Source organism: Scyliorhinus canicula, chromosome 11, assembly GCF_902713615.1.
Source record: "Scyliorhinus canicula chromosome 11, sScyCan1.1, whole genome shotgun sequence".
NCBI classification, from domain to species: Eukaryota; Metazoa; Chordata; class Chondrichthyes; order Carcharhiniformes; family Scyliorhinidae; genus Scyliorhinus; species Scyliorhinus canicula.
In genome coordinates this window covers 123731184-123756891 of record NC_052156.1, presented here as the reverse complement: position 1 = coordinate 123756891, position 25708 = coordinate 123731184, and the positions used below count along the sequence as shown (strand labels likewise).

At 43.4% G+C, this 25708-nt stretch overlaps 1 protein-coding gene across 1 annotated transcript in view; it reads right to left on the bottom strand.

Moving 5' to 3' along the window:
• The window catches only part of lamb1a (laminin, beta 1a), a 122989-nt gene that overhangs the window by 41746 nt on the left and 55535 nt on the right, over positions 1-25708 (bottom strand). Inside the window, exons 22-23 of the mRNA XM_038811283.1 lie at positions 20912-21129; positions 17211-17307 (exon numbers count right to left, since the gene is read on the bottom strand). Coding sequence (XP_038667211.1) covers positions 17211-17307; positions 20912-21129 — 315 coding nt within the window. The remainder of the gene's footprint in view (positions 1-17210; positions 17308-20911; positions 21130-25708) is intronic.

Here is a 25708-nt window from a genome sequence, read left to right as displayed (position 1 = left end):
TACACATCTCCATATTCATCCTGCTAACATTAATCACCCCTCACTTCTCTGCACTGAAATTCATCCGCCACTCATCAGTCCAGACCACATGATTTTGAATACTTACTATCAAATCTCCTCTCAGGCTTCCCTTTGCCAAGGAAAACCGTCCCATCTTCTCCATTATATCTACGTAACTGAAATTCCTCATCCTTGAAACCAATCTCGTCAATCTTTTCTGCATTCTCTCTAATGACTTCACATCTTTCTTAAAGTGAGGTACCCAGAACTGAACACAATACTCCAGTTGATAGTGAATCAATCAGTGTTTTATACAAAGTTAACATAACCTCTTGGCTCTTATACTCCATGTCCCTATTAATAAAGCCTAGAATACAGGAATGCTTTATTAACAACTGTCTCAACCTGCCATTCCACCTTCAATAACTTATGCACACTTTTTGTACTCTCGTTACCTCTAAAAATTATGAATAATTGCTGCACACCTGCATTTGGCATGCTTCAAAACAGCTTCAAAACTTTCTGGGAGCATGACGCTACTGTGTTGGCTGAAGAGGGAAAAGAGGAAGCAAAGTATGGGTCTGTGCAAAATGGACACTGAATGTAAAACAAAAAAGGCAAGGAGCTGGTGAGGCAATTAAACATTGAGCCAAAAAATTCCCTGTACTGGTCAGAGCTTGGTATCAAAACCAAAAAATGCTCATCAACGTCGCAAAACTAAATGTCAAGTCCTACCACACAGGATGTCAATTATAAAGCAATGAACTAAATGATCCACTACAGAAGTACTGTAGAAGAATACGGATACAGAATAAAGTTATTTTTTGTAAGAAAATTAATTATTGATACTATGTGAATGCATTTTATTGTATTTGCCATTTAATTAGTCCAATATTACGTAGACAAAAAACTATCTCATGTGAGCAGATTTTCTAAGAAAAGAAATGAGCACATATGTTACTTATTTCAGTAGCACCTGAAACACATTTTAATCTTCTGTTGATTAATATAATTTAAAGTTACAACTATATAGATCAATTGTAATCCTCTAGGAACTTGATCTTAATTACTTTCCCCTCTCCCCCTTAAAAGTACCCATGACCAATTTGGTAATTGAATCACATTCTTGACATGGCGGGGGCGGGGGGGGGGGGGGGGGGGGCGGGGGGGCGGGGGGGGGGGGGGGGGGTCGGGGCGGGGGGGGGCCGGGGGGGGGTGGGGGGCGGGGGCGGGGGGGGGCGGGGGGCGGGGGGGGTGGGGGGGGGGGGTGGGGGGGGGGGGGGGGGGGGGTGGGGGGGGGGTTGTTGTTGTTGTTGTTGTGTAGAACTGGTATTGTAATTTAGTAGTCTTCTACTCTAGTTTGACCTCGGGTGATAAACCAATCTCCAAATGAGTGAGAGAGGATGTAACCAAGCAGGAAATTACTGACCTCAAGACTGCTATTTAACAATGGAAATCAGACAAATGAACAAAGGAAGAAATTTACCAGTCTGGGAGGAGGAGTAGTTCACACAGTTTACTGCAGATCATTACCATTGTGTTTGTGGCATTTTGTTTGGTAGATCAGACACTTCAAAAACTGCAAAGATCAAAGGTCTCTGAAAGAAATCACACCTGACTGTGACATGCAATCAATTTAACATACTTTGCAAAAACTCCTGCTTCACAGTTTGGATAATTTGAAGTTTTCAATACAGCCATGGAAGTTACAATTTCTAAAATCACTCATTTATTGCTGATAATGGCTGAATGTGTCACCACCAAGTCACTGCATGGGAACTTTTAAAAAGAGCGTGTGATAAAATTTAAAATTGCTCGTTGCAAATTGCTGGCATGGACACTCCGGTGTAGCGCAGCAAGTAGAAGCGAGGAGAGACATGTAACCAGGTAGAAATAGGGATAGGATGAGTGGGCCACTCTGCTTCAGGCTGCTACATTTGGAAGCAAAGTACCTGCCCTTTGGGAAAGGGAAATAGCTACAATTAGTACCCCTACAACAAGGTAAATTGATGCCAAAGAGCTTGGAAGAAGGACACTATCTCAACAAATGTTATAATCCTGGGGACTGAAAGGGAAAGATAGCATAGCCAAACTTGAAAGTATATTTTTTTTCAAAATGCAATACTTTCAAATCATGTAATTCATTATAAATCTACAGGAAATTAATTTTGCCAATTTAACTAACACAATGAATTGACAGGAGTTAAAATGTCAATGTTGTTTACTAACCTCTACCAGACCAGAGGCACTCAGGATTGCTTATTTTCAATACTTTGACATTCCTCCAGTGCAGACGTCAGGGTAGTCTGAAAGCCAGATGTGTGTTTGACCATGGGAATAATCTTTACCATCTGTAATGGTATTCAGTAACATTCTATGCTCTAGGATGTGGGTGGGAATGATTTGGAGGGTATTAAGTTGCTCAAAGCAATTATATATCGTCTAAAAATGCTTAAGTTTCTGTTAAAAAGGCTGGTAATCAAATTTTGCATGTCCATACATATTAAAACATTTTGACCTCTGGCCTCAAATGCATAGTTGAAGTGCACGAACATTTTATTGTACCATTCCAATTTTCTAAAAGCATCAAATTCAAAAGTTCTCTTGTTCCTTAAAATCATTCCCCTATGGACAGTCTAACATATATCCTGTAAATATATTTCAAAAATACTTCCTTGTTGTTATTCATTGCTTGACAGTTCTAGTGCTAAACCACATAATTAATAGGTATGTCTATCTGAAGTATGAAAACCATATTTTTAAAATCACCATAGAAGATTGAATGGAAAGGATAATTTGCCTATTCGCAAATTAATTTCTCCATTTATGTGTGTTTTGAATATTATCTTATGTTGAGAACAGAGGTTATAGGAACTTCCAACCCTGACAAAAACGTGGGGTCAGGTAACCGGGAGCAGAGCACCATCAAGAAGGCAAGCCTCTCGAGCAGGGGAGAGGGATCGGGCCCAAGAGAAAAGTCCCAGAAAGGAGGCAGAGACAAGGTCCCAGTTCAGTCACAAAGAGGGGAGCAGAGACAAAAGGTTCCAAACAGGAAAAGGGCTGTGGGGAGCAACTTAAAGTGAAGTGGGCTCAAGGGAAGCCCTGGTAACTGAAGAGGACTCAAAGAAAACCCTGAAGTTTTACGGAGGTAGTCGATGCTTGGTGACTCTGTGCTGCAGGCTGTCGGGAGCAAAAATAGCCCCATGGAGCTATGGTTGGTGCAGCAAAAAGCTGAAATTGTGCTTGAGAGCTAGCCTTTGAATGTAGACTCGGGAATCCATGGGGACAGAATCTCAGGAGAAAAGACTGAAACTCTTAAAGAGGTGTTCTGTTGTTGAACTCGTCAAGAGTTGGAGCAACATTTGGACAGAATTCCAAAGCAAGATCTACAAAAGGGTACGGTTGGAATCCGCCACGAGAGAGACTGAGCTTCAGTGGGATTGGTTGACTTACAGCTTTACGGGTGTCTGGGTGGGCTGTTGAGATATCGGTGGAATGTGTTTTGGTTGCATTTGGCATTCATTGTGCAATGTGTTGTGTTTGACCAGGTTCCCTGCTAATTCACATGTACCTCATATAGATATTGTAAATTATCTTATGTTGAGAACAGAGGTTATAGGAACTTCCAACCCCTGACAAAAACCTGGGGTCACGTAACCGGGAGCAGAGCGCCATCAAGAAGGCAAGCCTCTCGAGCAGGGGAGAGGGAGAGGTCCCAAGAGAAAAGTCCCAGAAAGGAGGCAGAGACAAGGTCCCAGTTCAGTCAGTTATCTTTCTGACCTTATTTCTGTTTGTTCAAAAATCTTGTGAATTTCTTCACTGAGCAAGTGTCTTGAATCTCAAACTTTGTCCACTTTAAACAAAAGGTTACTGGCCCCTAACTGAATTGTACCAACAACTTGGGGATTTGGCCTTGAATCATAACCATTGAAAAGCTGCAATATATTCATTCAGGTGGTTTTAATTGAGTTTCTACTTTTGTGGTTATTCTTAGGCAGCACCGCAGCAAATCCATTTGTGAAATAACCTGTGGAGTACTTTGAACAAGATCACCCAGAGCTATTGTTTTAAATAATTTTGCGCCAATTTGTTATAAACTAAGCTCCTTTACAGCAAGGAATAGAAGTAGGCTTAGTCTCAAAGTTAACCACAAAATAGTACAAACAAGACCAACCTCAGGAGATAACAGGTCCTGTGTCGGTATAAACTGGTAGCAGAATCAGCCACCATTCCTTACTTGAATGATGTACTCTTCCAGTGGGTTTGATACTGAAGTAACATTTTGTCTCATAAACCTTAGTGCGGAATGGTCACTTTCTCGAGCCAAATACCACTACGTTCAATAAATCTGAGTCACCTGTAATTATCGTCAGCAGTTGCGGGTGGCCATTAGAAGATGCCACAATGTACTGCCATCTGTCTGTGTCTTTGTCACAGGTCATTACCATGCAAATGGAGAGAGTTTGTCTGTGGGACTTAACGGGGATAAAAATACCTACTATATTTAGGAATTAAGAAGCAATTCCACATACATGTGAGCTCTGCCTTTCTGAGAATAAAACATGGAGATTGAGAAGGCAGACCGAGGAAGGAAACTAAGCAAGACGTAAGGTGGTGCAGAGAGCAAAGGGAGTAACTGAGAAGAGATTGGAATGATATGGTCATCTGTCATGGAGAGAATGTGTGGAGGTGAATAATGGAGATGGGACTGGCAAGAAAAAGGATGGGGAAGGCCTAAGACCAGGTGGAAAGACACTGCTATGAGAGGCTTGAACATTGTGGGATTGGATGAGGAATGGGTGACTGGCAGGAGCAGATGGCAAAGGGTGGCCAATCAGCATTATGGTGACTACAAAGCAAAATAAATGGTACAAACAGGATGAACAAGTTTAAAATAAATTTCTTCACATAATCTATGGTAGGTTTTACATTCACTCTCGTGTTATACCGACTATCGGAAGTTTGATCCGATGACAACCAATGAACGGGGCGGCACGGTAGCAAGCACTGTTGCCTCACAGCTCCAGGTCCCAGGCTCAATTCCTGTCTTGGGTCACTGTCTGTGTGGAGTCTGCACGTTCTCCTAGTGTCTACGTTGAGTTTCCTCCCGGGTGCTCCTGTTTCCTCCCACAGTCCAAAGATATGCAGGTTAGGTGGATTGGCCACACTAAATTGCCCTTAGTATCTAAAAAGGTTAGGTGGGGTTACGGGACAGGGTGGTGGCGTGGGCTTGAGTAGAGTGCTCTTTCCAAGGGCCGGTGTAGACTTGATGGGCCAAATGCCTCCTTCCGCATTGTAAATTCTATGATTCTATGAACCGCTGAGATTTTCATACATTTTTTTTTAAGTCACTGGTTTACTCTATTTTTATGTTTAGAAATTTTGGCTACCGTTCCACTGTAACCAATAATAAAAAAACACAATTAAACATATGGCATATTTGCATCCATCCAAAGTATCTTTTCTTCCCCAAAAATGAATTATTGGATTTAACAGGAAATACTTCATAACTCGTGTTTATTTAACTCGTTTTAGGCTCAAGGCTTGGGTTGGCAATGTAGAACATTCCAAATAAATCTTCACTGACTCGGTGCGATAAGTATTATTACTGTGTGTACATCAAACCAAGATTTAACTCCTTGTATAGCTACTTCTGACTCTATCTCATTTTTGCATATTTCCACAGGAAATCCTCCAGAACTCTGGAGTAAGCAGCTGTCTGGACCGAAACATATGGTTCATTTTAAAGTAACATCAAGAGATTTACAGCGATTGACTTGCGCATTTTGTAGCTCTGCAGCTAACTCACTTCAATGCAATTTCAAGCGAACAGCTTTGCTATTTAAGAAAAAACACAAAGATGAATTTGCATGCAGACATTGCTGTATACGTAAATACCTTGGCTGATCAGGACTGGCTTTTGTTTGTACTGGAACAAATAAATGGATTGCTCAGAATGTTACTGTGTTAGTCATTAATACCCTAATAAGATAAGGGAGGAATGGTAAGATTTTGCAGTGCATTACAGAATGCACAAGTCATTGACTACAAAAAGGATATAAATCCCAAGACAGGGGCAGCATGTGTCGCAGTGGATAGCACTGGGACTGCGGCGCTGAGGACCCAGGTTTGAATCCTGACCCTGGGTCATTGTTTGTGTGGAGTTTGCACATTCTCCCTGTGTCTGCATGGTTTTCACCCCCACAACCCAAAAGATGTGCAGGTTAGGTGGATTGGCCACGCTAAATTGCCTCTTAATAGGAAAAAAAATAATTGGGTACTCTCTATTTAAAAATAAATAAGTACCGAGACAATAGCAGGATTAATATTCACCTACCAGGGAAAAAAACAATTTGAACAGGAAATATTCCCATTGTGCAGTCATATTGGTAATCTGGACCTTAATTTCTTCATTTCCTTCACAAAAGCATCTAATTATATTTGGACCATAAATCCAAGATGTACAGTTAGCCCTCTGACCATTGTTTATGAGCAAGCTGATCACTTCAGCATTGTAGGCATCACCACAGAGCTCTTATGTTTTCACATGCATACTTTCCAGCAGGGGTTTGTAGGATAGAGATTAGAAGTAGGTTAATGTTTATCAAATCAAAACATTCCGTGGTAAATTGTGCAGCCCACTCACCAGTGGATTTGAAGTTTGGCAAGAACGCACATATTTACTGTAATCTGTTCCATTAGCAACCCCCAACATACCCTGACAGATGGGACATGCCTATCTATTTCCTGTTACACATTTTATCCATCTGCTGTCAGATGCTACATTCACAATTTCTAAGTTGTGTGCAAACAGGGTATTCAGCTAACTGACACTGAACATACAGCACATTTCCATCCAAAGGAACCACTTTTGGGGGGGGGGGGGGGGGGGGGGGGGAAATGTTAAAATGTACACCATTGATTGCCCATGTTAGATGGATCATACACAAACATAGGAGGTCTTTTGGAACAATAGAATGGTGAATCTGTGGAATTCACTACCACAAAAAGTTGTGAGGCGAATACATTGTGTAATTTCAAGAAGGAATTAGATATGGCACTTGGGGCTAAAGGGATTAGGGTACTGAACTTGATAATTAGCCATGATCATAGTGAATGATGGAGCAGGCTCGAAAGGCCAAATGGCCTCCTCCTGCTTCTATTTTCTCCGTCTGTTTCTATGCATTGCTATCCATAGTTCCAGATGACAACATAGATATAAAAGTGCATGCTGCCACAGCAACTCCTTGTGAACAGCATGAACTGCAACGTCATTGCCTAACCAGAGTGAAAACAAGCAATAGTGAAAACACAACAATAAAGAGTTTAAAATTGTTTTCAAGAATTGACTTAACTCTAATTACTGGCTGGACAGTTGGTTTGTGATGTAGAGGCGAGGCCAGCAGCACGGGTTCAATTCCCGTACCGGCTGAGGTTATTCATGAAGGCCCCTCCTTCTCAACTTTGCCCCTCACCTGAGGTGGTGCTCCTCATGTTCAATCACTTCCAGTCAGCTCTCCCCCTCAAAAAGGGAAAGCTGCTTATGGTCATCTGGAACTAAGGCGACATTACTTTAACTATCAAGCCCAGAAAATAGGTAATTTCTTTCTATCTTAAGTGAGATCATCATCTTCTGAAAATATTCTATCTCATAGCTTGCCTTGCCTGTTTTATTCAGGCCAATATCACTGATAGTGAAAGAACATAAAATCTATGGAAAGAGTGAATAAAGTGCATATCTGTTCAATGCGGTTATGGCGATATACAAGTAACATCACATTGTAATTTGGTGCTCAATGATATTGAGTGGGAGTTAAGTCATGTCGGCTTAACTTGGGAATTTTTTCAGATTGTATAGTTCTGAACAGCTGGTAACAATGGCTTGAGAGCATTTCACTGAACCTTGTTGTCTCTTAATTATGGGGCTTAAACAAGGGAATAGGTACTTTCTCCTTAGTTCCTTCCAACTATATCACCTCTTGATGCCACCACTAAGCACTTTTCTCTGGCCTGTAGGCTGATTTACCAGAGCTAGATTCACCATCACCACAGATTGGACAAGGGTAGGGCATCAAAATATTGGGGGCTGTAACTTCCAAGGTCATTGTAACGGTGTGTGTATGTATGAGATGGGAGGTGGATTAGGTTGTGGTTACCCAAAGATGCACGCAAGATTTGTATGGCATTTGCCTGGGAAGTGCAAGCTTTCCTTGGGCAAATGCCCTTCAGTGGGAATCATCCAAAATGGGATACAAATCACAAATGGTTCTGGCTATGTAACATCAATAGTTACCCAGGGAAATTTAGAACAGTTAAAACTACTTCGGATTGGGTAACTATTGTACAGATCTACAACTACCTTCCCATGAGGACTACCCCCACAACTCAAGAGAACTACCTGCCCCTTTCCACAGGACTCTACACCTCTTTCACTGACACAACCCAACCCAACCCCCCCCCCCCCCCCCAAAAAGGCCGACACACTTATCTTCTCCCTAGCTTGTTAACGGCTTTTAAACTTGACTAGACCTTTAACTAACCTGGTTCATGGCAGCAAGTGCCATAAAAAAGGGGCATGGCCTCCTTACATTTGACTGAGCTGACCTTGATGACAGGCCCCAGGGACTGAGTAGGAAGGTCGGGCGAGATAGGAACAAAAAAAATTTCAAGTAAGGAAGTACGAGTGCAGTGGGAGTCTGACTCTAATTGTCACTCCACGGATGTTCAGCCAAGATTTTGAAACGGCACTAAAAGCTCTTAAACTGCCTCTGACAGATTATTCTGGTAGGCCAATCCACCTACCCTGCACATCTTTGGGTTGCGGGGGCGAGACCCATGCACCGTTAAATTATTCCTGAATGTGCTACTTACTACATGATTTAGTAGTGTAAATGATCACACCCTCAAAATTGAATTGCGCATAATAGCAGGAGAAACAGCATTGTCAGAAATTCTTAACATTTCCATCAGGAGAGATCCTATGTTGAAACACCTAATTAAGAAAATGATAAATCAGTTATCCCAACAAATTCTAGAATTTTCTGCCTTATTTCCCCTGCAAGTGCGCATATACGTCTGCATGTCACTGCTTGCCTTGCTACGTGATGATTATCCTTGATCAATATTCCTTACATGGGAGACCACTGGAGTGTGCTCCATTATGTGCTCCTCCAAAAGAAATAGCCATACAGGTGTTCAAACTTACTGCTTCCACATCTTTATTGCTTCTCAATTTACTAAATAGTTTTGACATTTCATTTCTGACAGGAAAGAAAATTATATTTTTATTATGTTGCATCTTAAAGAAGTGTTGATAAGGAAAGTTCAAACAGGGAGAGCAATCCTACTTCTGGAAGCGAGGTGTCTTTATTTTTTTTTTAAATTTCATTTTTTTCCAATTAAGGGGCAATTTAGCGTGGCCAATCCACCTACTCTGCACATCTTTAGGTTGTGTGTGGGGGGGGGGGGGGGGGGGGGGGGGAGGAGAGAGAGAGAGGAGAGAGAGAGAGAGAGAGAGAGAGAGAGAGAGAGAGAGAGAGAGAGAGAGAGAGAGAGAGAGAGAGAGAGAGAGAGAGAGAGAGAGAGAGAGAGAGAGAGAGATCCTCGCAACACGGGGAGAATGTGCAAACACCACATGGACAGTGACCCAGAGCCAGGATCGAACGTGAGACCTTGGTGCCGTGAGGCAGCAATGATAACCACTGCGGCACCGTGCTACCCAAGCAAATTGTCTTATTAACAACCGTTGATAATCACAGCTGAACAAATACCAAGAAACTATCCTGCCATCACAGATCACAACTTATTTATTTTTGGATATGATGTGGTGGCCATTTGGCCCAGCTCTTACCCCACAGTGTGCCACTGTTTCCTGTGCCATGTAGCATAAAATTCAATCAAACACAACAATAAAGAAAACCGTTAAGGGCAGTGTGAGGGGGAAAGAAATAGAAGAATAGAGGCATACAAAATGATCAGAGGGTTAGATAGGGTGGACAGCGAGAGCCTTCTCCCGCGGATGGAGGTGGCTAGCACGAGGAGAAATAGCCTTAAATTGAGGGGTAATAGATATAGGACAGAGGTCAGAGGTGGGTTTTTTACGCAGAGTGGTGAGGCCGTGGAATGCCCTACCTGCAACAGTAGTGAACTCGCCAACATTGAGGGCATTTAAAAGTTTATTGGATAAGCATATGGATGATAAGGGCATAGTGTAGGTTAGATGGCCTTTAGTTTTTTTTTCCATGTCGGTGCAACATCGAGGGCCGAAGGGCCTGTACTGCGCTGTATCGTTCTATGTCTATGTAAGGATATGTTGATGGGGTTAGATCAGGAGTTCTCAACCTTTTTTAACCCATGGACCCCTTTTCCTCTTAATTTTTTTTTGTGGACCCCCATAGCCATTCCACAGAAAAAAAGCTTCTTATATGCGTGGTAAACTAATCCTAAAGTCCATCTACCTTACCGTGAGGGTTGGAAACGGATTAGCGGTATTTTTGTACGTTGCCAAACTTATTCTAATATGAAAAGTAATGAAAAAAACTTTTTACTGACTAAATTGAATTAAATTACTCTAAAAAATAACCAATTCATATCAAATATACACAGTTTCTAGTGATTACTGTGTTAAATCATTCATTAAACTTGTCAAGGAGAAACGTGGCATAAGCGTCAGGTCAACCGTGGGTATTTACCTCAAGGTAAATCAGATAGATTATAATCTTTCTTTGACCTTTGTCAGTGCGAGAGAGAGAGAGAGAGAGAGAAAGGTGAATATTCATCATGAAACAAACATTTTTTTCTTCTACTTGATTCTCAGTAATAACAATTGTTCTGAAGTAGAATTGCTCTATGGACCACTAAAATATCACCGTGGACCCCCAATTCGGTATTTTTTTTGTGTGGACCCCCAGTAATGTTACATGGACCCCCAGGGTCCATGTGGACCCCGGTTGAGAACCACTGGGTTAGATGAAGACGGCAAAGGGATACCCTTGCAGAGCATAAAGAACGGCACAAATCTGAAGAGGTAAATGATCTGTTTTTTGTATTGCAGTATTTGTAACAAGGCTGTTAATTAGTCACCTTAACTTCCAGAAGTGGGAAGAAACTACGAACGTTGTATGGTCAGTTTCAGATTTATAAATAAAGATCGTTAGTTATTAGGAACACTTCAAAAAGGTTGGGGAAAAGTTGTTGTGAACGAGTTATAAATTTATCGCAATCTAACAAATTATTATTTTTTTGCTAGAGTTCATGTTTGAATTCTGATATGGGACCCGGGGGTGGGGGTTGGGAGACTCGAGCAAGATCTGCCAGAACATTGTGATTAATGTCAAAGTGACAAAAAGTGCACAAATACAAGAGGACCAAATGCGGCGGAAGACGCCAACTATTTTCAAATTCTCAGTACTTTAGCAAATCCCTTGAAAATTGTAAATAATCCCTCATGGACACGGATTATTAATTACATTTACATGCATCTGCCACGTTACCTACCGCTTCTTTTCTACATGCAATGAACATGCTAGTTTGCTTTATCTGTGGGAGACCAAACATTCCATACTCTACAAATTAGATGGATGTATTACCATATAACAAGCCAGTAGTTAATCTACTGTACAGATAAATGATGCAACTATTCATTTGGCTCACACATCTCCAATGGCAGTTTGTTAAAAATACATAGTTTTAGGTTCCAAGAGACAAAGTCCACTTGCAGAAACAGATGTGGAGCCTACTCCAGTCATGGCCTCATTGACGACCAATTTCAGTGAACAAAAAAAAACAAGCATGCCAAAAGTGAAATGGAAATCAGTTCACGGATATGAATTATTGATTTAAATACAGATCCTATGCAGGGATTATTGGCAACTTTCTGGCTGATCATTTACAATATCTGGCATTGTTTATTTCCTGGATTAATAATTTGGCGTAATAATATTGTAGTGTATTAAAAAGGGTTAACAATAGGATTTTAGACCTCTGCTGAACATTATCAACTGGCTAATCTATTATTTCATAAGCAGCAGTACAAGTTTAACTATAGCCTGAATATCTTCAGGTCCTGGTGCAGAATATAGGTTTGTAATAATAATAATCTTTATTCTTGTGGCGGCTGTTCGGGTACACAGAGGGAGAATTCAGAATGTCCAATTTACCTAACAGCACGACTTTCAGGACTTGTGGGAGGAAACCTGAGCACACGGAGGAAACCCACGCAGACACGGGAAGAACGTACAGACTCCGCACAGAGTGACCCAAGCTGGGAATCGACCCTGGGACCCTTTGCGCTGTGAAGCAGCAGTGTTAACCAGTGCGCTACCATGCCGATGGAGCACTCACAGCTTTATTGTGCCAGTTGGGCAGAACAGTCCATTTCTGTGCTGTGCGTTTATGTAATTCCTTAATCGAGTTGTTAAGTATAAGTGGGAAGGGGCAGCATGGTGGCGCAGTGGTTAGCACTGCTGCATCGCGGCACCTAGGTCCCAGGTTCGTTCCCGGCTCTGAGTCACTGTCCATGTGGAGCTTGCACATTCTCCCCGTGTTTGCGTGAGTTTCACCACCACAATCCCAAAAATGTGCAGGGTAGGTGGATTGGCCATGCTAAATTGCCCCTTATTGGAAAAAATGTATTGGGTACTCTGAATTTATTTTGAATAAATAAGTGGGAAGATAAATTGGGCAGAACATGGTAACTAGCTGGGGTTAAAGGCATGATTATGGGAGAATCCCGGGGAGGGATTTTCTGATCCTGAGGCTAAGTGTTGACGCCATCGTAAACACCGTCGCGTTTCTCGACAGCATCAACATGGCCTCAGGAGCAGCAATTCTGACCCATCAGGGGACCAGCACAGCACTGGAGCAACCCACGCCACTCTAGCTCCTGATCCCCAGCGTCAGATGGATACCACGGGTCTGCGCATGCGCAGTGGGACCGGCGCCAATTCGTGCATTTGCAGTTGCTCCGGAACAAAAGAGGCCCCCAGCCCGAGAGGCCGGCCTGCCGATCGGTAGGCCCCGATTACGGGCCAGGCCACAGCGGATGCCCCCCCCCCCCCCCCCCCCCACCAGGCCGCCCCCGGATGCATCCATGCTGAGGTCCTCCCGGGTAAGAGCGGCACCGGTGGGACTCGGCTTTTTTTGCGTGGCCACTCAGCCCATTCCGGGCTGAGAATCACTGGGGGGGGGGGGGGGGGGGAAAGAGAGAGAGAGAGAGAAGAGCGGCCCCCGACTGGCGCCAATCCTCCGATCGGAGAATCGGGGAACCGGCGTCGGGCCGCCGTGGCGCGATTCGCGCCGGTCCCGGTGATTCTCCGGCCCAGCACGCGGTGAGAGAATCCCGGCCCCTGTGTTTGGCTACTTACCTGCTACCAAAAATCATCCACCAGAATTTCCATACATCCCATCCCCATAGCCACTCCAACATAATACGCAGTTGAAAGATGCAAACATACAGTACCCTGTATGGCACTGATGGAGTGCACAAGATTATCTTCGTGAAGGTTTATGGCCTGGGACACTCCAAGATTTGAGTTATGACGTCTGTAAAAATCGACCCAACTGATGAATTTTAAATTTATTCAGTGATTTTGGTGTTTACAAGCTCCACAACATCCACTACGTCACAAAGCAGGTGTCTACCTACAATGCAAATTGTCTGACTCCAGGAAAAGCAGCAATGCCAAGCAGAGGCAGGAGATGATTCCCACTTGACAGTTTCGGCTATGGATTTTTTGGTCCGCTATTGATAAATGCATGGTTTTCACCATGACTAAAAATAATGACAAGTGTAAATGTAGATATGATTCTATTTAATTCCTATACCCATTCAGATTGCGATATTTCCAGTGATCAATCAGCACAACATTTTAGATCTAGATATATGTCAAAGTAATTGACAGTTAAGTTATCCACATTGTTCGACCATCTCAATATTTAGTTTATACTCTCCTGCCATTTGCTACTACTTCTACTGTGCACTCCTCCTAACTGAGACAGTCTCTTCTGCTACAAGATAATTTGACTACTGGGTGCACAAAAGCACACTGGGAGAGCTTGCTGCAAATGTTCTCTCTTCTTCTCTACCCTCCATGTCCTCGCCTGTCTAAATGAAATTTGGCACTACTCCACAACACCTCAGCTAAATGAAGGACTTGCCATGTGGTAAATTTATGTCCTCAATATTCTGTTGCAATGTTACCCTGCAAATGTAATGTTAACGAAGAGGATTTGTAGCCGGTAGCTGGTCATTAACACTGTTATCTAACACTTGAGTTTCAAACAAATCAGTCTTCTCCCTTGACCCCCATCTCATCTCCAACCCCTTCCATTGGCTGGAAATATTTGAATTGAATAGTTTGGTTGTCTCAAGTTGAATCCTGTTTAGGATAAGCCTTAATTATATACAATGGTTTATATGAAGTGTTGAACTTCAAAGGTACTTGGGTGCCTTTGTTCTCGAGTCACTGAAATCTAACATGCAGGTACAGCAAGTAATTAAGACAAAGGGATACGTTGTCCTTTATTACAAGAGGATTTCAGTACAGTAGTAAAGATGTCACCGCATTTATACAGGAAGGTATGGTAAAGTCGCCATAGTCCCAGACGACCATATGCTGCTTTCCCCTTTAGAGGGGAGAGCTAACTGGTGGTGACTTAACCTGTGAATCACCACACCTCAGATGAGGGGCAAAGTTGAGAAGGCAGGCTTTCATGAATAACCTCAGCCGCTACACTGCTGGCTTCGTTTTGCATCACAAACCAGCTGTCTAGCCAACTGAGTTGAACCAGCCCCTTGCGTTTATATAGAGCCATGGTAAGACCACACCTGGAGTATAGCTTGTAGTTTTGGTCTCCTTGCACAAGGATAGATATATTTGCCATTGAGAGTGCGCAGCAAGGGTTTACCGGACTAATTCCTGGGATAGAGGGGGATTGTCCGAAGAGGAAAAATTAACTAGCCTGGCCTTCATTCTCCGGAGTTTTGAAGAATTCCTACAGGGCTCAACAAATTAGACGCAGGAAGGATGCTTCCCTTGCTGGGGAATCTAGAACCATAGGACAGAATCTCATGATTTAGAACTGAGAAAATGAGGAACCTCTTCACTAAGAGGGTGGGGAGTCTTTGGAAATCATTTTCCGAGCGGGCTGTGGAGGTTTAGTCGTTGAATGTATTCAAGGCGGAGATTGACAGATTTCTACATATTAAGAACATTAAGAGATATGGGGAAAGTGCAGGAAAATGCTGATAGAGGATCAGCCACTATCTCACTGATTGGCTGAATAAGCCCGAAGGGCTGAATGGCCTCTGCTGCTCCTATTTCTTATGCTCTATTTAAGAATTGTAGTTCCCAATATCTGGAGTAGTAATTTATAATCCTATAATTTTAAGATATTAACATGATTACCAGTTAATAATTCTGTAGTGCTAAATCCTATATAGAGAAATGTCCTCACTCATTCAATGCTGAAAACAAACATTTTCAAACCGGAGTCTACGAGGTGATCCCAGGGGCTTTTAAGGGTCAGATTTCTATTTGTTCAGGTGCACTCTGAACAGGCAGCCTTGAAAATTCTATATTTTATTTATGCTGTCTTAGAACATTATTTCTCCCCCTCAGGTCCTTAGGTCACTGGTGTATCAGCTGCAGCTCAGCTCGTAGTACTTTGAACTCTCAATCTTCTGACAGATTAAGTCCACTCCAGACTGATGCTCCAGTGCAGTGCTGAGTGAGTGCTGCACAGTCAGAGGAGCCATTGTTTGGATGAGATGTTAAGCTGGTGGCCCTTGCTGTCCCTCAGATGGACTAAAAGAAAACCTTATTTTGAGGAATACAGCGAGTTATCCCAGGTGTCCTGGACAATATTTATTCCTTATTCAACATCAGAAAAAACGAACGATCTGCTTCATCACTTTGCTATTTGAGAGTTTGCTTCATGCAAAGTAGCCTGCTGCTTTTCCGACAATACAACACTTCAAAAGTATTTCATTGGCTGTAAATTGTTTTGTGATAGGTTTTTTAAAACATTGTTTTTTTAAAAAGAGTACCCAATTCATTTTTTCCAATTAAGGGGCAATTTAGCATGGCCAATCCACCTACCCTGCACATCTTTTGGGTTGTGGGGGCGAAACCCACGCAAACATGGGGAGAACATGCAAACTCCACATGGACAGTGACCCAGAGCCGGTATCAAACCTGGGACCTCGGCGCTGTGAGGCAGCTGTGCTAACCACTGCGCCAGCATGCTTACCCTGTTTTGGGATATCTGCCAGCTGTGAAGAGCACAGTAAAAATTCAAGATTTTTTTTTGAAGCAAAAAACATTCCATCAACCATACCGTAGATTCAATCTCCAAAGCATCTTTTTAAAAATAAATTTAGAATACCCAATTCATTTTCTCCAATTAAGGGGCAATTTAAAGTGGCCAATTGACCTACCCTGCACATCTTTGGGTTGTGGGGCGAAACCCACACAGATACAGGGAGAATGTGCAAACTCCACACGGACAGTGACCCAGAGCCGGGATCGAACCTGGGACCTCGACGCCGTGAGGTAACAGGGCTAACCCACTGCGCCACCGTGCTGCCCTTCCAAAGCATATTTTAACTCTAAAGATATCATTACTAGCAAAATGGTACCAATACTCATAATATATATGAAGAGATCCAGTTTAAGTAGCACGCAATTATGTCAATTTTATAATAAAATGTTGAAGTTAGATATAAATGATGTTGCCACTAAGTTTTCAATTAAAAGTACTTTGGAACATCAAAAGCTACTCCATCACTTCATTCCTTCCTTGATCATATCAGATGTGAAAACTTGAAACAAGACCAAAGTAGAGTAAAAACAGTACAGCACAAAGAAACAAATAGCACTTTGATTTCTTGGAAGATAGAATTTCAAAAAACATACAACCTACCGGATTATTTAATGTAAACAGTTATGCTGTGGGAAAAATATTGCATGCATCTCAATTTCATAGATGGCCTGTGGGTTTTTTTAAAAAAAATATAAACTGAGGAAGCCAATTGTCAAGTAAGTTTAGTCCACATTTCAGCATTGGTCTGATGGGTCTTTGAGACAATACAGAAATTGTTTTTTGTAATACAACACACCAATAAATCACTAGTATTTCCTGAATCAAAAGGTTTTTCCATGATCAGCAACCATGAGGTAAACTCCAATAATTTGTGCACAGCTACTTACTCATACATTCCACATCAGGATCTCCCCAGAAGAACTCTTGACAGTCAATGCAAGTTCGCCCTCCAAATCCAGCCATGCACTGACACTGTCCTGTGAACTGTAAACAAAATACAGATGTTCACATCCTCTCCTATTGACAGTTTTTAAGCCAATCTGCAAATAAATAGAGTTGCGCAAACAAATACAAAATATTCCTTACTATTAAAATGAGAAAAGCATATTTTCTCCCTCACTTCTACTGCCATGGTCAAATTTAACAAATGCGTGTCAATTAGTTATGGTCACCGTTTTACAATGAATTCTTACCCGCTAGACAAGACACTGAAACTTACTTCAGACAGAGCTCCTTGCCCGGGCATACATTCCCTCTAATGTCACAATCCGGACAGATAGGGTGAAACTATTCCCACTGGCGGACAGATGGGTAAAGAATCAGAGCACACCCATTTGAAGTGACTGGCAAAAGAACCAGAGGTTACACGAGGGAAAACATATTTCCACACGCTTGGGCGATTAGGATCTGGATTGCACAGCCAGAGTGTATGGTGCGGGCAGATTCAATAGAGACTTTCAAAAGGGTATTGGATAAGCACCTGAAGGGAAAACAATTTGCAAGGCTATGAGGAAAGAAGCAGGGCTACGAAGAGAAAGGCAGGGGAAGTTGCTCTTGCAGGAAGTTGGCATGGACATGATGGTCTGAACAACCTCCTTCTGTGCTGTAACCATTTAAGATTCGAGTGGGCGCTTTTGTTCTGAACCTTGACAGTAGGTAGTGAAGGGATGAAGGGGAAAGCAAAAAAGAAAGGGAGAGAAGAGGAGAAGGTTGGAATCACAGCAAATGCCAAACCCATCTTGACTCCATGTCCACAGACTCACTTACAATGACCTCCAAAGATACTGAAACAGGATCCCTGGCAGACATTCCCGAACATACAACTGCAACAGCTAAGATCATATAACTCAGCCCAAAACTGGGTTGCAATTTCTTGATAATCCTGGACTGTACAGCTCAAACTATTTGCTTGATAAACTGCAAAACCATTCAGGGGAAATCGCACAAAACGTTTCTGCACAAGATCCTGATCTGACATTTATTTATTCTGAGGACACAAGTGATGCTAGCATGGATGTATTTACTCCTTACCCTTAATTACCTCGTTAGTGGGTCTCCTTGCAGTTGAGAAGGGCTTCTTAGGGACAAAGAGCATTTGAGAATCAACCAGTGGGGTTAGATGGGAACCACATCGGGTAGAGTTGGGCAGGTTACCTTTTTTGAAGTTCATTTTGAAACGGAACCACTTGAGTTTTTAATCACAACTGGTCAGAAACATTTTCACATGAGTTGTTCAGGTGTGGAATTTACTGCCTGGAAGTGTGGTGGAGACAGGTACAATCGAGGCATTCAAGACAGCATGGATGATTTCTTGAATAGAGACAATGGGTAGGGTATGGGGAAATTGTAGGAGATGGGCACTACGCCACGATGCTTGTTTGGAGATCTGGTGCAGACATAATGGGCAGAATTCTCCGACCCCCTGGGGGTCAGGATTCGGCGGGGGCGGGAATCGCGCCGCGCTGGTCGGCGGGCCCCCCGGCGGCGATTCTCCGGCCCGCGATGGGCTGAAGTCCCGCCGCTGACCGGCCTCTCCCGCCGGCGTGGTTTAAACCACCTACCTGACTGGCTGCACGGGCGGGCTCCGGGGTCTTGGGGGTGCGCGGGCCGATCTGACCCCGGGGGGTGCCCCCACGGGTGGCCTGGCCCACGATCGGGGCCCACCGATTGGTGGGCGGGCATGTGCCGTGGGGGCACTCTTTTTCTTCCGCCTAAACCATGGTCTTCACCATGGCGGCGGCGGAAGAGACCCCCTCCCCTGCGCATGCGCCGGTATGACGTCAGCAGCCGCTGACACTCTGGCACATGCGCGGACGTACGCCGGCCAGCGAAGTCCTTCTGGCCCCAGTTGGCATGGCGGCAGAGGCCGTTCACGCCAGCTGGCGGAGTGGGAACCACTCCATTGCGGGCCTAGCCCCTCAATGTGAAGGCTTGGCCCCTAAAGGTGCGGAGAATTCCACACCTTTGGGGCGGCCTGACACCGGAGTGGTTCACAGCACTCCAACATGCCGGGAGCCTCCGCCCCGCAGGGGAGAATCCCGGCCAATAGCCAAATGGCCTCCTTCAGCAACATCATAATTCTGTAATTCAGCAAAATCATGGACAGTTGGACCCCTTTGTCTGAAGTCAAAATCCTATAAATTACCACATGGTACTTGTTAATTAGTCATAATTTTTGTGATTCCCCAACTGCTCTTGAGAAGGTGGTGATGAGCTGCCTTCGTGAACCCCTGCAGTGTAGGTATATCCAAGATGCTGTTAGGGAGTGTTCCAGGATTTTGATCCAGCGACAGTGAAGTAATGGTGATATTTTTCCAAGTCAGGATGGTGAGAGACCTGGAGGGGAACTTCCATGTATTTGCTGTCGCCCCTGTCCTTCTGAGTGGTAGTGGGTTTGGAAGGTGCTGTCTAAGGAGCCTCTGTGCGTTCAGTGAGTGCATCTTGTAGATGATACACATTGTGCCATTGTGCGTCAGTGTTGGAGAGACTGAATATAGCCATCACATTCTTTATATGGCTAGTCCAGTTTCATTTCCGGTTGATGCTAACACCCAGGATGTTGACAGAGCGGAATTCATCCATGACAACGTCACTGAATGGCAAGCATCAATGGTTAGATTCTGGTTGGTCACTGCCCGATGCAAATGTTATTTGCCACTTGGACAATAAGTCTTTCTGCATTTGGACATGGACTGCTTCAGTATCTGAGTCACTGCAAATGGAGAGCATTGTGCAAACATCAGGCAAAACGTCCCCACTTCTGACCTTGTGATGGGGGGGGTGGTTGTTGCTGAAGCAGCTGAAGATAGTTGGGTCTAGGACACTAGTCCACAGAAGTCCCTAAGCATCCCTCGTCTTTAGAAAGACAATTGATTATTCATAATGGAGAGGCATCGCTCTATAAACTGGGCTAAAATGAGGAGGCAAGGGCTCCAAGAGCTAACACAGCCAGCACAAGGATTGAACCGGTGTCATTCTGCATCACACTCTAGCCATTGAGCCGACTGACACCCACATTACGAGATATATTAAATTAAATTTCACAACTTTCCACGGGGGGAAATCTGGACTTACTCTCGCTTGCTAGTCTTAAACGATTAAACTAGCTCAGATGTGAATCACTAGACTGGTGGTTAACCCCACTATGTTCCCAACTGTGACATGTTTCATAGAAAACTACATAATTTAGCTCTGCCCTGCAGGGCTTCAAGCAACAGGGTCCAGAGCGATAACGAGGCCAGTGCATCAGAATGAATGGAAAATCACGCTGATCACACACAATGGGTGCCGAGGCCTTTGTCAGAGTTCCCATTGAACTTGTGAGTGCACATTCAAATTTACTTACATTCTGATAGTAAAGGCTAATAGATCATGATGCTACTACATGTATTCAGTAAATATACGCATAACTAGAAATAAAAAATGCTCAGGTTGATTCAAGGATCAAGTTAATTACTTGTCAAGAACAAGTCTGCTTGTCCAGTATTTCTTGATAGTAAACACCATGAAACACCATAAAATTGTTCAAGAATTTAAACCAAATGTTTTTAGATCCACCCAAGTGCCATTTTTTCAGGAATTTTCTCACCTGATTACAAGATGCTGTACGTGAGTGGACTTCATTACAATTGCAGAGCTCACAGCCTGCTCCACTTGCTAGTTTCCAGGTATTAGGCGCACAGTGATCACATGCAAGACCAACCACATTGGGAAGACAAGGGCACTGGCCAGTTGTTTGGTTGCAATGACATTCATCTGCAGAAGAGCACTGAGTCTGTATGGTACCCAGGTAATTGCAGACACACTCTAAAAATAGAACAGGAGAGTCATATATATATATATATATTCATCTTTCACAAATTATTTCCATACCCGAGCAATGCTGAAATGCTAAATTACTCTCCAGGGCCAATTACACACCGCCAAACAGGACTGAAATGCTTACATTGGCCAAGGTTTCGCAGTCAACAGGGAAACAACGGCACTTGCTGATCTCAAAGAAAGCTGCCAAAATTAACATTTTACAGGAAGCAAAATAAATCACTGGAACTTGTCCATGGAAGTACGGTAGAAAATGAAATCCAGAACAATAATTTGATCATAATTGAGAAATAGGGAGCGGGATTCTCCAATCCCGCGGTAGAGTGTCTACGCCGTTGTAAACTCCGTCGCGTTTTCCGACGGCGTGATCGGGCCACTGGGAGTACCGAACGGCGCTGGAGCGATTTGCGTCGCTCCAGCTGCAGATCTCGGCGCGAACTGTGCGCCGCAGGATCTGCGCATGCACAGTTGCACCAGTGCCAACGAGGACATGCGTAGTGGCACCGGCGCCAATGCGTCCTTCAACTCACCAACCCGGACGCAACATGGCGTAGGACTACAGGGGCCGACGTGTAGGAAAGAAGGCCCCCAGCCACAGAGGCCGGTCCACCGATTGGTGGGCCCCGATCACGGGCCAGGCCACATTGGAGGCCCCCCCCCTCGGGGTTGGACCCCCCTCCCTCCCCCCAAAGGCTGCCACCTGACCCTTACACGCCGAGGTCCCACCAGCCCAAAGCAGGTTAGAATTGCGCTGGCGGGACTTGGCTCTTTTCTTAAAGCCGCTCGGCCCATTTGGGCCGGAGAATCGATGGGCCGGCCGCATAGAGCGGCCCACGACCAGCGCCGCGCGAACCATGCCGGCGCCAATGGCGCCGATTCTCCGCAGTGCCGGCGTTGTGCGATTTGCGCGGGGTCAGGATTCCAGCCCAGGACATTTCAAAAATATCAAATTATTTTTTTCAGGACAGTGAGACTGTTCACAGCAATTATGAACTTAACAGTGTGCTGCTAGAAACCCAGTGGCACCTCATTAAACAAAATGTAATTCCTTCGAGGGCTTTCAACAATGAGACTAAGTTTTCATCAGTTCAATTTCTACTTGACTTCAGTCTGGGAGGACTTCAACGGTGCACCCAATGGGCATGCGCAGATAACAACGCCTGGATTTTTAGGTCTAACTGTGCAAACAGCAGAAATTGCTGTTAGTTTCAGAGATATAATGATAGCAAAACTACTAAAAGAAAAATCATTATTACCATTAGAAAAACCAGGACAATTATATTCATTATTTGGCTTTATGAAAACTTTCAAAGCAAAATTAAGAAACATATGATAGAAATTAAGAACATTAATTTGCCCAAGTGCCTTACCAGGATTTGTGAATGCACTCCAAGCTGACATTCAATGCAGTTTAATGATAGAAACATAGAAATGGGAGGAGGCCTTTCCCACACAATATCAGACACACTGTTCAGGTGATTGCTAAATTACAGGGTATTCTCCGACCCAACATTCCTCCCTTAACCACCAACAAAATTAATGGGCCATCCAACTGAAAGGTCTTGAGGCAAACTGGCATGCTTGGTTAATTAAGGAGATTATACTTCAAAAGTAATTCATTTTCTGTGAATATTTTTGTTAATCTATTTTCAAACTGATGTAATTAAAGGTAAACAACAAAGAACTGTCTATTAGAGCCACATCAAGAGCTATTCTGGGAGAGGAATCTTGACATCTGGCAGTATGGTCTAGTGTTGTTCCTTTATTGTCATTAGCTTCTATTACACTAAATATGAGACAGTTTCCATGAAACTATTTGTATTTTACATCAGGTATGCCAAAAAAAATCAAATACTTCTATGCCCTCACCACCCTTCATTTTTATAATCCCCAGGGGCTGGTTTAGCTCACTGGGCTAAATCGCTGGCTTTTAAAACAGACCAAGCAGGTCAGCAGTACGGTTCGATTCCCGTACCAGCCAGCCCCCCCCCCCGAATGTGGCGACTAGGGGCTTTTCACAGTAACTTCATTGAAGCCTACCCGTGACAATAAGCGATTTTCAATGTAGGGGCCGGTTTAGCTCACTGGGCTAAATCGCTGGCTTTTAAAGCAGACCAAGCAGGCCAGCAGCACGGTTCGATTCCCGTACCAGCCTCCCCGGACAGGCGCCGGAATGTGGCGACTAGGGGCTTTTCACAGTAACTTCATTGAAGCCTACTCGTGACAATAAGCGATTTTCATTTTCATTTCATTTCAGCTCACACATTCGGGGCTCCTACCTCTGGCCTAATATCGTCTATCCCCCATCTTTTCCAGCATTAGTCACACAGCCTTCTGATAATAAGAAACTTTATTAGTGTCACAAGTAGGCTTACATTAACACTGCAATGAAGTTACTGGGAAAATCCCCCAGTCGCCACACTACGGCACCTGTTCGGTACACTGAGGGAGAATTCAGAATGTCCAATTCACCTAACAAGCACCTCTTTAGGGACCTGTGGGAGGAAACCAGAGCACAGTGGCGCAGTGGTTAGCACTGCTGCCTCACGGCACCGAGGACCTGGATTTGATCCTGGCCCTGGGTTTGATCCTGGCCCTGGGTCGCTACCCATTGGAGTTTGCACATTCTCCCCATGTCTGCATAGGTCTCACCCCCACAACCCAAATATATGCAGGGTAGGTAGATTTGCCACGCTAAATTGCCCCAAATTGGAAAGAAACAAATTGGGTACTTTAAATTTATTTTTTAAAAATAGGTCTGGCCATTTTGTCCACCCTTCAAAGACCCTGACATAAACCCTTATTGACCAATGGACTACTATAATCTTTCCCACTTCACTACAGAACTCCCTGTTCCTTCTTTCCATTTTTGCACAGCAGCCTGGGGTAGTTCAGCACATTAAGGAACCTATTAAATGCAAGCTGCAAGACACACTCAAAACATTCCAAGATGCATTATCCCACATTACAACGTCACGTTGCATTGCCATTCAATGCACATTAAGAAGTTTGCAATATGGAACTTAGACTGGCTCACATTTATACACCACTGTTTGAAGGCAAACCAGAAAATAAATGGAGCAAGGAACACTGGTTTCCACCAGCACCAGACATTGTAATGTGGGATAATGCATCTTGGAATGTTCTGAATGAGCCTTGAAGCCTGATCACCTTGCATTTAATAGGTTCCTTAATGTGCTGAACTACTCCAGAAGTTAAAGTTCTGTATCGGAGTGGGAAAGATTGTATCAGTCCATTGGACACCGGATTTCAGCTCAAAACATAAGTCATTTAGATTCTTGATAAAATGCAACTCGGCTACCAGGAAAGTTGTTGACTTAACAGTTGAAATGGAGGTGGCATTTGGAGTTTCTGCTGGAGAATTAGAACTCTAGCAGATATTCAAGTACAGCTTATTTGAAGCAAAGAAATGACCAGTTATAAATACTTTTCACAAATATGCCTCCTGGCCTGTATTTGACAAGTTAAATCATTTCAGACGGGTGGTTATGCGCCAGAGGTGGCCAAGAATCCTTTGTTAATTACTTGCCATTCTGTTCTGATGTTAAAATCATCAAGAGTGTTTATGTAAACAAAGCTTTTATTTCCCTCAGGCTTGTGAAACCATGGGGAACAAACATGTTGACCTGATGATAAAGCGCAATGAGTGCTTGCAAATTTGGCCTCAGGCAGAAAGAGAAAAGACTGTGGAAGTTATCCATTGTCTTCATTCCATTTGGGAATCCAATTGAATTTATCCAGGATAATTAAGATAAAGCCATCAAAGCAAAACAACAAGAGGATTAAAAAGATATCACCTGAATTTACAGATACCAACACCTGGCCATATCGCTCTTCAGAACATGTTCAGATCATGCATTTATAAAATTGAAAAAAGGTTTGGGTTCAATCTTGTTTAATTATGTTATTTAAAAAGACTGCTGTTGGTCTCAATTGCTGTTGATCAAAAGAGGAAGGGAGATTGCCTCAAACTGTTTACTTGATAAGGTTGGCTCCAATGACTAGTGCAGTACTGCAGATATCCTGACCTGGATTTAACAAGGTTATCACAATGCCAAAATTGGGTGTAGTCTTGCTTTGCATTCAGGAATAGAGTCATGGACGGCAAAAGTAACTGGCCACCACCACCAATACTTGATTTTAGGTCCACCATTTAGGTTCTGGTTGCAATAAGGCAGAAGTTCTTAGTTTCGTATTACAGCAATGTGATTTCCAGGTGCTGTTTTTTTAAAAAATATACAAATCACTAAATATCATTTTGGCCATGGCCTTTCCCAAAGCAACAAACCTGATCTGGGACATACTGGAAATATTTTATCAACTGTACATACGCAAATCTTGCACTCTCACTACTGCCCCAGTGGTCGCTGAATCCTCCTACAGCATAAAAAACGAAGATTTAACAAATGCAATTGGCACTTTTCACAGGCCCATAATATAGACATAATATCAAGACAAAAGTACAAGGGGCCAAGTGGAATAACGAGAGACCACACCCACCACACAAAAACATTTTGGGATCCCAGTCACAAGATCATAAACA